General features: G+C 37.9%; 1 protein-coding gene across 1 annotated transcript in view; it reads left to right on the plus strand.

The window, feature by feature from the left end:
- LOC142436762 (calcium-activated chloride channel regulator 1-like) overlaps positions 1–12313 on the plus strand; it is a 33795-nt gene continuing 21482 nt past the window's right edge. Inside the window, 5 exon segments of the mRNA XM_075540225.1 lie at positions 1–155; positions 2150–2294; positions 4138–4285; positions 4616–4724; positions 9095–9275. Of these exon segments, the coding sequence (XP_075396340.1) occupies positions 1–155; positions 2150–2294; positions 4138–4285; positions 4616–4724; positions 9095–9275 (738 nt within the window).

Consider the following 12313-nt stretch of genomic DNA (forward strand, 5'->3'; position numbering starts at 1 on the left):
ATGGTGTTCAGTCTGTACATTGTTCTGTGCCTGGCTCCGCAACTCTTGCTTGGAGTGAAAAGCTCAATGGTAGCTTTAAGTGATAATGGATATGATGGCATTGTAATTGCAATTAATCCCAGTATACCAGAAGATGAAAAACTCATTAAAAAAATATAAAGGTAAGAAAGAAACATTTATTATACACATATGATGATTTCATGTTGCCTAGGCACACACATGCACATACTTAAACATAATTATTAGAACTCCAAAAAAATGGCTTTGACAAAGCTATTATTTATGCAATATTTATCTAATATATTATGACCCATTTCTACTTAGTTTTAAAGTGTCTCTATTATATATCAATAGTGTTACTGTTTCTTAACAAATTATTATACAACTGAATTATAAATATTTTTCAACTAGCTAAGCTACAGATTATTCTCAAATTTTATCTTGAAAAAAATCACTTCTTGATTTAATCACCTAGATTTAACCCCCAGATGTTCATCTTCTTTTTGTTGTTGTTGTTCTTTTTTTTGTTGTTCATCATCTTCTACCATCACTTTTTCTTCTGTTTTTTAAATTTATTCACCCTTAAAAAATACAAAATATTTTATGACTGATCCTAAAGAAAGCATTATGTGTTTTAAGTTAATTTATCTTCTAAATTTCATTTGTATAAATCAAAAGCATAAAACACTTCATGTAGTACTTTAGTATAAACTATCTGCTTTTATTTCCTCAGTAGCCCTGGAAGATGGCCAAGAACAGCAATTAAAATCTTTGTTGTATAAAGGAGCAAAATTAAGTAATTTATGTCATCATATGTTGCTATTTTCATTAGTAGTTGGTAAAATTTTTCCCTATATGAACATAGTCCATATGCAAAGATAATCCAAAATAAATGCATCAAACTGTTGGGGGTTTCAAATCACACTAAGAATAAAAAGTTACCAAACCTTACGTTTACAACTTCATTACAAAATTTTAAGTAAGCAATGTGCCAGCACAGGGTCCTAATCTTAATCTTTTCTATATTTCACCTGACATATTTACTCTTATCCCCAATCCTTTATGCTGAAAGCTGGTCTGACAGGATGTAAAAACAGAAAATGTTGATTTTCGAACATATAAGAATGAGGAGATAGAACAAAGCAAATTTAATATAGTCACTTCCAACTAAGATTACATTCTCTTTCTCTCTGAAAGAGAGAAATTTATAGGAATCATTTATAGGAAATTTATAGGAATCATTTGGACTCCCTCTAACAACATGGAGAGCTTGTAAGCATTAAAACCCTGAGGTATTTAATAACCTGGTGTTGGGTCAAACCAGGATGTAAGGTCCACAGCTTTGAACTTTCCCTCCCCTTCCATTCAACCACTCATCCGCGAGAGAAAACTCAAAGCTGTGGACCTTACACCCTTTTTTTAACACAACTCAAGTTCATTTTAAGACTCAGGCTCAGATGACACAAACATGGAATAACATATTGGCTGTTTTTTTTCATTATCTTACATTTTAGTGGGAGTTATTTACAGAATGTAGAGCTACAATCAACCTCAACTTATTTTTCAGTTCAAAAAAATTATCACTGCCATCCAATCAATTCTGATTCATAATAACCCACTAGCACAGGCTAGAACTGCCCCAGTGGGTTTCTGAGACTGTAACTCTTTTTTTTATTTAATGATTTATTGGCATATAATGTACATATCATATAATTCAGTACTTCAGCCATATTAAGAAGGGTTGTAGAATCATCGCCACAATCAATTTTAAAATATTTTCTTCTTTCTTTTACTCATTTGTTATTAGCTCCCGATTTGCCCCAACCTCTCTTACCATACCCTAAGAAACCATTAATCGAGTTACTGTCTCTGTAGATTTATCTATCCTGGATTTCATAGACAGAAAAGCATATGAGTAAAAATACTACCACAATAACAAACTTTTGAGGAAGGCAGAAAGACTCACGTCTTTGCGGCTGAGTGGCCAACAGTTTCAAACTGCCCAATGCGTAGCCTACTGCACCCCAGGGCTCCTCTTTCATCGTCTTGGCCCAAATGCCGCAGGAAAGGGACCTTATATTTGTAGCCTCTAGTATGTGTTTTCTCTTTCTGCTTTGCAAAATTGGTATCTTAAACGGTTTAAATTTTAACAGGAAATGGCACTTGACGCGTCTGCCTACCTGTTTAATGCCACCAAATGAAGAGTGTATTTCAGGAATGTAAGCATTTTCATTCCGATGACCTGGAAGTCAAAACCGGAGTATTTAATGCCAAAGCAAGAATCATATGAGCAGGTAGGCTATTTTAACTGGCTCCTACAGTCTCGCTTTCTTCCCAGGTCTTTTTAAAAATAACAAGTGGAAGGTGAATTATGTGAATGACGAGTGCAACGAATGTATAAGGGTGCTTTGCTCAATTGATGTATGTACAGACTGTGATAAGAGCCTTATGAACCCCAATAAAAAGATTTAAAAAAATAATAATGGGAGAATTAAATGGACAGATTTAACATACATATTTTATAATTTATTAATGTATATTTCTTAAATATATAAGCATATAGATAGGTATGTAACCTCATTTTTACTTAATAGATAGTTAATAAAACTTCTTATTTAACTTCAAAAAAATTTAAGAGAAAAAGTAATTAATAAATGGTTCAATTCAATCTAGGATACAATTAATTATGAGGTGATATTGTAACCTCTGACATGCTACAGAAGAGATCAGTGAAAACCCAATTACGTAGATGATGGAAAAGAGCCTAGAGAAAAATTTCTAAAGAGAATTTCTTTGAAGCAAGCTGTGCTTGGAAGATTTCACTTCAGATGGAAATATATATGTATGGGGTGGCGTGGGGATATTGGGGTTTCTTTCCTCTAGCCTCTCAGGTTATAAAATTTTTAAAAAGAGAATTTTTTCAGACTATATGGAGAACAAAATAGGACTCTCATGAATTTCCCATCAAAACAATATCAGACTTCAGTCAAAAAAGCATCTCAAAACCAAAGAAAGTCTCGTGGCTGTTCTGTCAGCATTTACCATAACTCTCAAAGCATCTGCGGAGAGTACGTGAGTGAAAGAATCTTTTTTCAGGAGTAAGTTATGGTCCTTCTATGGGAAAAAGCCTGCATGAAACCATAGCGATCAACAGGATGTCTGACTGGAGAAGTTTCCGAAAGAGCCAACTCTGAAGTGGAGCAGCTAGCCAGAGGGAAAATGTGACGACGTGATGCAGGAATAAGCAAACTGAGAGTATGTGCCAGGATTACTTTTTCTGTTCTGCCTGAAAAATAGGCAGTTTATGAAACAAAGTTGGTAAGAGCCTCTCTGCTCCTCTTAAGTCCTCTCTCCTTGTGCCTTCCCAGACCTGTCAATGCAGGGAGGGGTCGAAGCGAATGAGTAAGCAAGTACGTGGAACAAGGGAGTATTCTACATAGTTCTACCTTGCAGTAATTTCTGTTAGATGGGGCGGGGACTATATGCTTGCATAAAATTGGAACCCGTACATTTTAAGTAAGACTGGATACTAAATATTGCATCAGTAATCATAAGTGTCTATGTCTTTAAATGAGAGCAAAGAATTATTGGGTCTTCTGCTAACCGTCAAGGGATCATTTCTTGATCCATTTTATATATTTCAAATGGAAGGTGAAATTCTGGAAGGTAAAAATCGACATCAAGTCAATCAGAGCTCGTATGGAGCCTATAGGACAGAGTAGAATTGCTTTTATTGGTTCTTCAACTCTTTACAGGAGTACAAAGTCGCATGTTTCTTCCATAGAGTGTCTGACGACTTCAAACTCCTGACCTTTCAGTTAGCAGCCTGACATGTATCCCACTGGACCACCAGGGCTCCTCCCAAAGTAGGGGAATACTTGTTTTGTTGTTGTTTTTTAAGCCTCCTGACTATGTACTATGATTTCTGTTTGTTCAGCAAAATATGAAATATTAAATGATAATCTTTAAAGAAAAAAATAAAATAACTACTTGCAATCACTAGTTAATTGTTAATTACCCTCAGTACTTTAGTTACCGAGATAATTTTTTATTTAAGTGAAAGAATCTATATTTCTAAAATTCCATTTCTATCGCTTTGGGGGCCTGTTCTGACTGCTGACTGCTCTGCTATTTCAGGCAGGCGTCACAGTTGCTGAACCTTATCTGAAATATGGAGATGACCCACGTACACTTCAGTATGGACAATGTGGACAAAAAGGACAATATATACATTTGACTCCAAAATTCCTGCTGACTGATACTTTGCCTACTTATGGGCCCCGAGGTAGGTAGGCATGTCTAATTTATACTTACGTTTTTATTTCCATTTGGGTTTTTAATAAAGCACTGAGATTATGGTATTTTTAAAGATTTTAAGGAGAGAAAATAGATATTAAGTAATATTTTTGTTTGGAAATAGTCTTAGGTTCAATATATTATATACCTTTGTTTGGGGGGAACATGTAATAACAAAATTAATCATTTATTGTCTCCTAACCAATTCAATTTTTGATCTAATGGAAAGATGTAAAAGAGATAGGGTTATTTAAAACATAAATCAACTGCATCAAAATATTAAAACTAAAAATTCTTAAGTGCCAACATTCGTTCCTAGGCAAAGTATTTGTCCATGAATGGGCACATCTCCGATGGGGAGTGTCTGATGAGTTTAACACTGACCAGCCCCTCCATATGTCCAGAAGGAACACTATTGAAGCAACAAGGTATCGTGGGACTAAAGGAAACCATCTTAAAACTTTCAGATGTGACGTTTTAGTTTTCTAAGCCAGGTAGACAGCATTCAACTTGGAAGATAAATGTTCTTACAAGTTTCTTGCATATCCAACTCCCCCTCTGTGCATGTGTCCCATTCCTCCTGAAGAGTCCATCTTGGGATGAGGATAAAGCAGAAATTGGGAATCATTTCAGTGTCTGGAGGATTGTTTGAAAATAAGTTACTCGCAGAGGAGAAAAGAAAAGGCTAGAACTCCCAGTGTTTGAGGGCTGTAGCCTAAACCCCAAAGGATCTGGGAACTGGGCTTAAAGTTTCTATTCATTCTTTTTTTTTCCTATTTGATTCACGCCTTTTCAAGGCAAATCTGTGTCGTTGAAATAAATTAAGTTATTTGTGATAAGAGTTGTATGAGTCCCTAATAAAATGTAAAAAAATAAATTAATTAAGTTATAAGAGCTTCACAGTACATATTAGGGATTTCACAAAAGTCTTTGAAAACTTGGAATTAAAAGTAATAGAATGTTTCCACAAACTTTTTGAAGCCCCCTAGTAGATTTTACTTTTCAATTAGTCCAAATCTCAAAAAAAAAACAAACATAAGAATGAATGAACAAATTGACTTCTTTAAGAAGCATAATTCTAGGTAGATCTTAACAGCCCCTAGTGATGAATAGAAAAGATGCTTAACTTTAACATTTTTTCAATTAAAAACAAGTACATGCCCCAATCATTCTCAAGGCATTTGCTCTCCACTTAAGCCCCTTGCATCAGGTCCTCTTTTTTTTTTCCCCTCCCTCCCCTTTTCCCCCTCCCTCATGTGCCCTTGGTAATTTATACCTCGTTATTTTGTCATATCTTGCCCTATCCAGAGTCTCCCTTCTTCCCTTCTCTGCTGTCCCTCTCCCAGGGAGGAGGTCATATGTGGATCCTTGTAATCAGTTCCCCCCTTCCAACCCACTCACCCTCCACTCTCCCAGTATCGTGCCTCACACCCTTGGTCCTGAAGGTATCATCCACCCTGGATTCCCTGTAACTCCAGCCCTCATATGTACCAGTGTACAGCCTCTGTCCTATCCAGCACTGCAAGGTAGAATTCAGATCATGGTAGTTGGGGGGAGGAAGCATCCATGATCTGGGGGAAAGCTGTGTTCTTCATCAGTACTACCTCGCACCCTAATTAACCCATCTCCTCTCCTAAACCCCTCTATGAGGGGATCTCCATTGGCCGACACTTGGGCTTTGGGTCTCCACTCTGCACTTCCCCCTTCATTTAATATGGTATATATATACATATACATATACACATATATACACATACATACACACACTTATATCGTTGTTTGTTTGTTTTTGGTTTTTTTTTTTTTTTGCATGATGCCTTATACCTGGTCCCTTGGCACCTCGTGATCGCACTGGCCGATGTGCTTCTTCCATGTGGGCTTTTTTGCTTCTGAGCTTGATGGCCGCTTGTTCACCTTCAAGCCTTTAAGACCCCAGACACTATCTCTTTGATAGCCGGGCACCATCAGCTTTCTTCACCACATTTGCTTATGCACCCATTTGTCTTCAGCAATCCTATCATGGAGGTGTGCAGTCAATGATATGATTTTTTGTTCTTTGAAGCCTGGTAACTGATCCCTTTGGGACCACTCGATCACACAGGCTGGTGTGTTCTTCCATGTGGACTTTGTTGCTTCTGAGCTAGATGGCCGCTTGTTTATCTTCAAGCCTTTAAGACCCCAGTCACTATCTCTTTTGATAGCTGGGCACCATCAGCTTTCTTCACCACATTTACTTGTTCACCCACTTTGGCTCCAGCCGTTGTGTCAGGAGAGTGAGCATCATAGAGTTCCAATTTAATAAAAGAAGGTATTCATGCATTGAGGGAGTGTTTGAGTAGAGGCCCAAGGTCCTTCCGCCACCTTAATACTTGACCTATAAATATAGACACATAGATCTATTTCCCCATCCTCCTATATATATATTTACATGTACATGTCTTTATCTAGACCTTCGTAAATGCCCTTTGACTCCTAGCTCTTTCCTCCATCTCCCTTGACTTTCCTCCTGCCCTACTACCATGCTTCATCGCCACCTGGGCTAGAGTATACCTCTTCTCTAAGCAACCTTACCCTTGATCATTTCCCACCAGGCCTGCCACTCCCCCTTCTCTACCATTTGGGGTCCCATGTTTTTCCCTTGTCCCTGGGTTTGTTCACACCACTTCCTTACCCCCCCACCCCAAGTCCCCCCGGAACTGTCGGTCCCATTGTTTTTCCTCCAGATAGTTCATCCAGCCTGTCCTATTCAGACAGACCTGTGGAGTCACTAACATGCACGAAAACAAGACAGAGGAAAACAAAGCAACAGTATACAACCAGACAACAAAACAACAAAAACAAACCACTGACAAAGAACAGAACAAAACAGTTCACAAGAGAAAAGCTTGTAGTTAGTTCAGGGATCGTTTGCTGGCCCTTAGGAGCGTTTTCCAGTTGGGGCAGGGAATGTATGGATGTGCTTTATACAATTGATGTATGTATATGTATGGATGGTGATAAGCGTTGTATGAGTCCCTAATAAAATGTAAAAAAAGAAAAAGGAAAAAAAATGATGAGGGCAAAGACAGTACAGATGTGCTTTATACAATTGATGTATGTATATATATGAACTGTGATAAGAATTGTATGAGCCCCTAAAAAAATAAAATAAAATAAAAACAAGTACATGGAGTATTTAAAGGGTACTGAAAAAGAATGGAAATCAACATAATAGGAAATAAATCTTTGAGCTCAAAAGTTTATTAGTTAAGAGTCTTTTAAAGAAAATACTTTGTTATGTTTTTGCCTCCACTAAGCTGACTAGCCTTCCATCCCTGTGCACCCACTGCTCCCACCTTCATTCTACGCTGTTTTTTCCAGAAACCACTGATCTTACCCAAACTGTTCATTGATCCTTCAAGACTGTTCAAATGAGTCTTCACTAACATTCTCTCCTCTTCCCTTCATTTGGGTCTAGATAGTCTTGTGAGTGCTTCCAAAGCAAAATGCATACGCAGCTCTCACACTGAACTCAACGGAAGTCTGCCCTGGGGGCACAGTGGTTATGTGGAGAGCAGCTGACTACAAGGTCAGCAGGTGGAAGCCACCAGCCACTCCGTGGGAGGAAACCTGGGCTTTCTACTCCTGTAAAGAGTTACTCACATGGGTAGTTCTACCTTGTTTTATAGGGCACTGTGAGTGGACATAACTTGATAGCAGTGAGTTTTGAGTGTTGAAGATGTTTATGGACTATACATAAACATCTTTGTTTATGTTTGTTGCTCCTGTTTTGCTTTTGTGGTGGTCTTTTGTGGTTGTCTAGGCCATATTTTTCCCAGTCCAGGTTCAAGGTATGTCTAAAGATTACATTTTCCTTTCTTGTAAGTATTTGGGCTGCTAACTACAAGAACAATATTATATAAAAAACAATATTATATATATGTATATATAGATAGATATTCAGGAGTTTAGCATTCCATGAAAAAGGGATACCTCAGTAAAAACAAGAGTCTAAAATGACCCTGAACTCCTGCTGTGTGCCAGGCACTTGGTATAAGCTAGTCAAGCCTCATTACATGTGAGTTGAACTTCAGGTTGACTCTTAAACCAATTTCCTTGGAAGAGTTGACTCACTAGCTCCCGTAATCTTTGTAATACAAGCACACTTACTAACACAGGTTAATGCTATGAAGTTTAATAATACCCCAGGAGAAGAGTAGATCTAGCTGACAAACAGGACTTCTTTAGAATCCTTCATCCATACGCTATCTCCCGTTCACCTTGAAAAATTTGACAATGGCTTTAATTATCAGAAGGACAAAATAATTTGAACGTACAACCATGAAGGGATTACTTTTGTTTATTCCTGCTGTCTAGTTCAGTGGTTCTCAAAATGTAAATTTAAAAGTACTATTAACACGAATCCACGTACAACACCATACATAGAAATTTGAATTTTTAAGCATAATGCTGACTCCTCCCCAATAAGAAACAATTCCTTCCTATCTCTTAACTCATTCTTCAGGATAAATTCCTATGAGTTGGGAATTGCTATCATTGTGAGTGCAAGTTGCATGGATAAAAGATTTATTGATCACAATAATGAGTGATGAATGGTTAATAAACATCAATGGACATCATTGCCCTTGCTGAGTTCATTGTACAGAGGTGTAGGACATTTTGCCCGGTCTGTCAAAATGGAATAAATTGGTGCATGGTGTAGAACACTGGTTCCTGGAGGAAAGATTTAGACTATGGATCTTTATTCATGATGTGTGGGATCTTCTTATAACAATGTAGTTGAATTCTTTCATCATAGATGTTCAACTAACATCACTGGTATTAATGTGGTTTTTAAAGCATGCCAGCGGGGCACCTGCGACACAAGGCCCTGTGAACGTGACTCACATTCGGGCCTGTATGAAGCAAAATGTACATTCATCCCAGAAAAATCTCAAGCTGCAAAGGAATCCATCATGTTTATGTAAAACGTCAAATCTGTAAGTACTCTCTTTTCCAGTCTCATAAACACAAAAAAGGGAAAACACTGCAGAAAAACATCTGTTAAGAAAGTTGGGTTCTCTGCTTTGAAATACCTGTACCAACAGAAAGAGGAGAGCTCGCTGGGATTCACAAGTCATTTTCTCCCACCCCGGTTCAGGAAGTCTGCGTATCTCTACCTGCTCTCTGGGGCCTTTACCCTTTCTTCCCCTATCCAGCTGCGCCCTTGGGGAGTCACCTAAGAGTCTCATTAACGTTGCTTCACTCGCTCGACTTCTGAGCTAGAGTGACAGCCTTGCCTGGAATTCTACGCTTTATCCACCCTATTGTTCCGTAATAATTCATTCTGTAGCTTTGAAAAGCGCTGATGGAGAAGAAGAAGAAGAAGAAGAAGAAGAAGAAGAAGAAGAAGAAGAAGAAGAAGAAGAAGAAGAAGAAGAAGAAGAAGAAGAAGAAGAAGAAGAAAACAACATGCTGATGGTTCGGATTTTCCATAATTTTTACAGGAAAAGCACATCAAGCCGTTGCCAAGTGATATTGTGAAAACACACATGTCTCAATCAGTCTTGAAGAAAAATGTTGACAACCACACATCCATTTAACCTATTAAAGAAGAGCATCACAATAATTCAAATACCAAAGCTAAGGTTTGCCCTGAAATATCTACTTTAAGTATATGCAGCTCAGTAGAGTCAGACTTGTTATCAAAACCCAGACTGGCATTTTCAAACTGTGTCACTAGACACAGTTTGCGAACTCTGCGATTTCGTTTTCTCATCTGTTGAATAGGAATTATAATCTCTGCCTCACAGTGTTGTTATTCTAAGGTTTACAACAATGTTTCAGGAATTAATATAAAATATGCAAAATAAATAAATAAAATATGCACAGCGTTTAGCATGAGGCGAGCAGAAATTAAAACTTGATTTTTATTTTTTTAATTTATAAAATAGCTGGATAAGTGCCCAATTATAAGTAATGCAAACATGATTGTTTACCTAATTAAATTTTATAAAATTTTAAAAATAATTTAAATATAAAATATGTTAAAGTTATCAAAAACACCACATAAAATTATGTACACAACCTTTAGCTAGGAAAGTCAGCTTATTTAAAAGAAGCAAATTTTCATATACAAAATCACTAGGGACAAATATCTCCATAGTATGAGATATATAAAGGCTTATTGTTTTTCAATTTAAAATTAAACTATGTTGGCACCCAACATATTAGGTATTAGAAGTTTAAATAAAAATGTAGAGCTGATATTTTCTCCTAAAACTTGTGAACTTACAACCTAACTTTGACAGGAAGATGTTTTTTCAGCCTGTTTGGCATGTGATTGAAGAAAGTTCACTTTAGTTTGGGGCGGGGAGTCTGAATCCACGTAGACAATCCAAAGTGTTCAGCCTGCAAACGGATGAAGATCGTCAAAATGTACAGTGTCAATTCCAAAAGAAATGGACTATTAAAAGATCATTCCTGCTTACTGATCTGGGAGATAAGTAATAATCGAAAAGCATGAGGACAACTAACTGCAAGGTCAGCAGTTAGAGACCACCAGCCGCTCCATGGGAGAAAAAAGGACTTTCTACTCCAGTAAAGAGTCACAGCCTCAGAAACACACAGGGCTGTTCTACCCCGTCCTACAGGGTTGCAGTGAGTCGGTATTGATTCAACGGCAGTGAGTGCGTGTGGGCGCCTCAGAGACAAATACTGTACTTTCATCATGCATCTGGTCCAATAGCACTCGCTCCGAATCATTTTAAGAAAGTATCTGTAACCAGACCATAAGCTCAGACCCAAGAGAGAGGTGATCTAAAATAGTGAATGTTCAGTTCCATTGCTACCTCTGCTGATCTGTATTATGCTTACACCATGCTCAGCACTGTGTGGTCAAGAAAACTCATTGCAACCCTGTTCAGGGATATCCGGGCTACAAACCTCACCAGGAGCGGATCGCTTCCTCTGCCTCTCACAGAGCTGCTGGACGGGAACTGCCGACCTTGAGGTTAACATTCCAATGTTTACTTGACAGGCCACCAGAGCTTCTTCAGAACTGAACTAGGAGCTGGAAACACAGAAACTATTAAACATAACTACTCTTCAGTGGGTCCTTACAAGCCGCTCGTTATGAGTCAGCATCAACTCAATGGCAGTGCGTGTTTTTGTTGTTGTTTTGTTTTTTGTTTTGTTTTGAGGATTCTTCAATAATTCATCTTAGTGGAAGAGACAGGTACGATGAAAAGCACACACAATACAAAGTAAGAAGAGGTCTTTCAGAGATCTAAACTAAGGTCCAGGAAGGAAGCAACTACCTCCATCTTGAAGTCAGAAATAGTCTTCTGGGGAGATGACTTCTGAGCTGAGAGTTAAAGAAATAGAGATGAACTTTCCAAAGCAAGAAACGGAAAGGTATTCCGGCAAAGAACCAGGTTTACAAAAGCAAAGGATAAAGAAAAGTCAACCTGCCTTGTCATGACAAGTAGAGCATTGTTCAAATTATTTACCGAAGTCTCTTTAGACTTTTTTCAATACTTAGCACATTTTTCAAGCACATAAGCAGTAAAGAGAATTTATAACAAGTTGCCTTTTGGGTTCATGGAGACCCAAGGAAGTTCCTGGCACAACTTCAGGGCAGGGAGAAATTCACTGTCACAGAGGCAAAGGATACAACGTGAGCAAGAGGAAAATTAGGTTGAAATAGGAAACCAAAACTACAGTGCTAACTTGTTTGGATTTGTCCAATCCGCTTCGAATTGGCAATATGACCAGCTTTGTTCTTTCCGGGAAATAATTCTATTCATTGGGAAGGCTAGGATGGAAACAGAGAGACCAGGTAAGCCATGGCACTGAGGTCCTAAACAAAGTAGTGAAAGAGGTAGGAGGGAACGGAACTAGGTTTGAGAGACATTCTTTTTTTTTTTTTTAACATTTTATTAGGGGCTCATACAACTCTTATCACGAGAGACATTCTTATCAGCAACCCTTCCTACAAATCACCCCTTTGACTGCAGACTGTGCTTTTCACCCATCC

The sequence above is a fragment of the Tenrec ecaudatus genome, chromosome 1 (assembly GCF_050624435.1).
Source record: "Tenrec ecaudatus isolate mTenEca1 chromosome 1, mTenEca1.hap1, whole genome shotgun sequence".
In the NCBI taxonomy this organism is placed as follows: domain Eukaryota; kingdom Metazoa; phylum Chordata; class Mammalia; order Afrosoricida; family Tenrecidae; genus Tenrec; species Tenrec ecaudatus.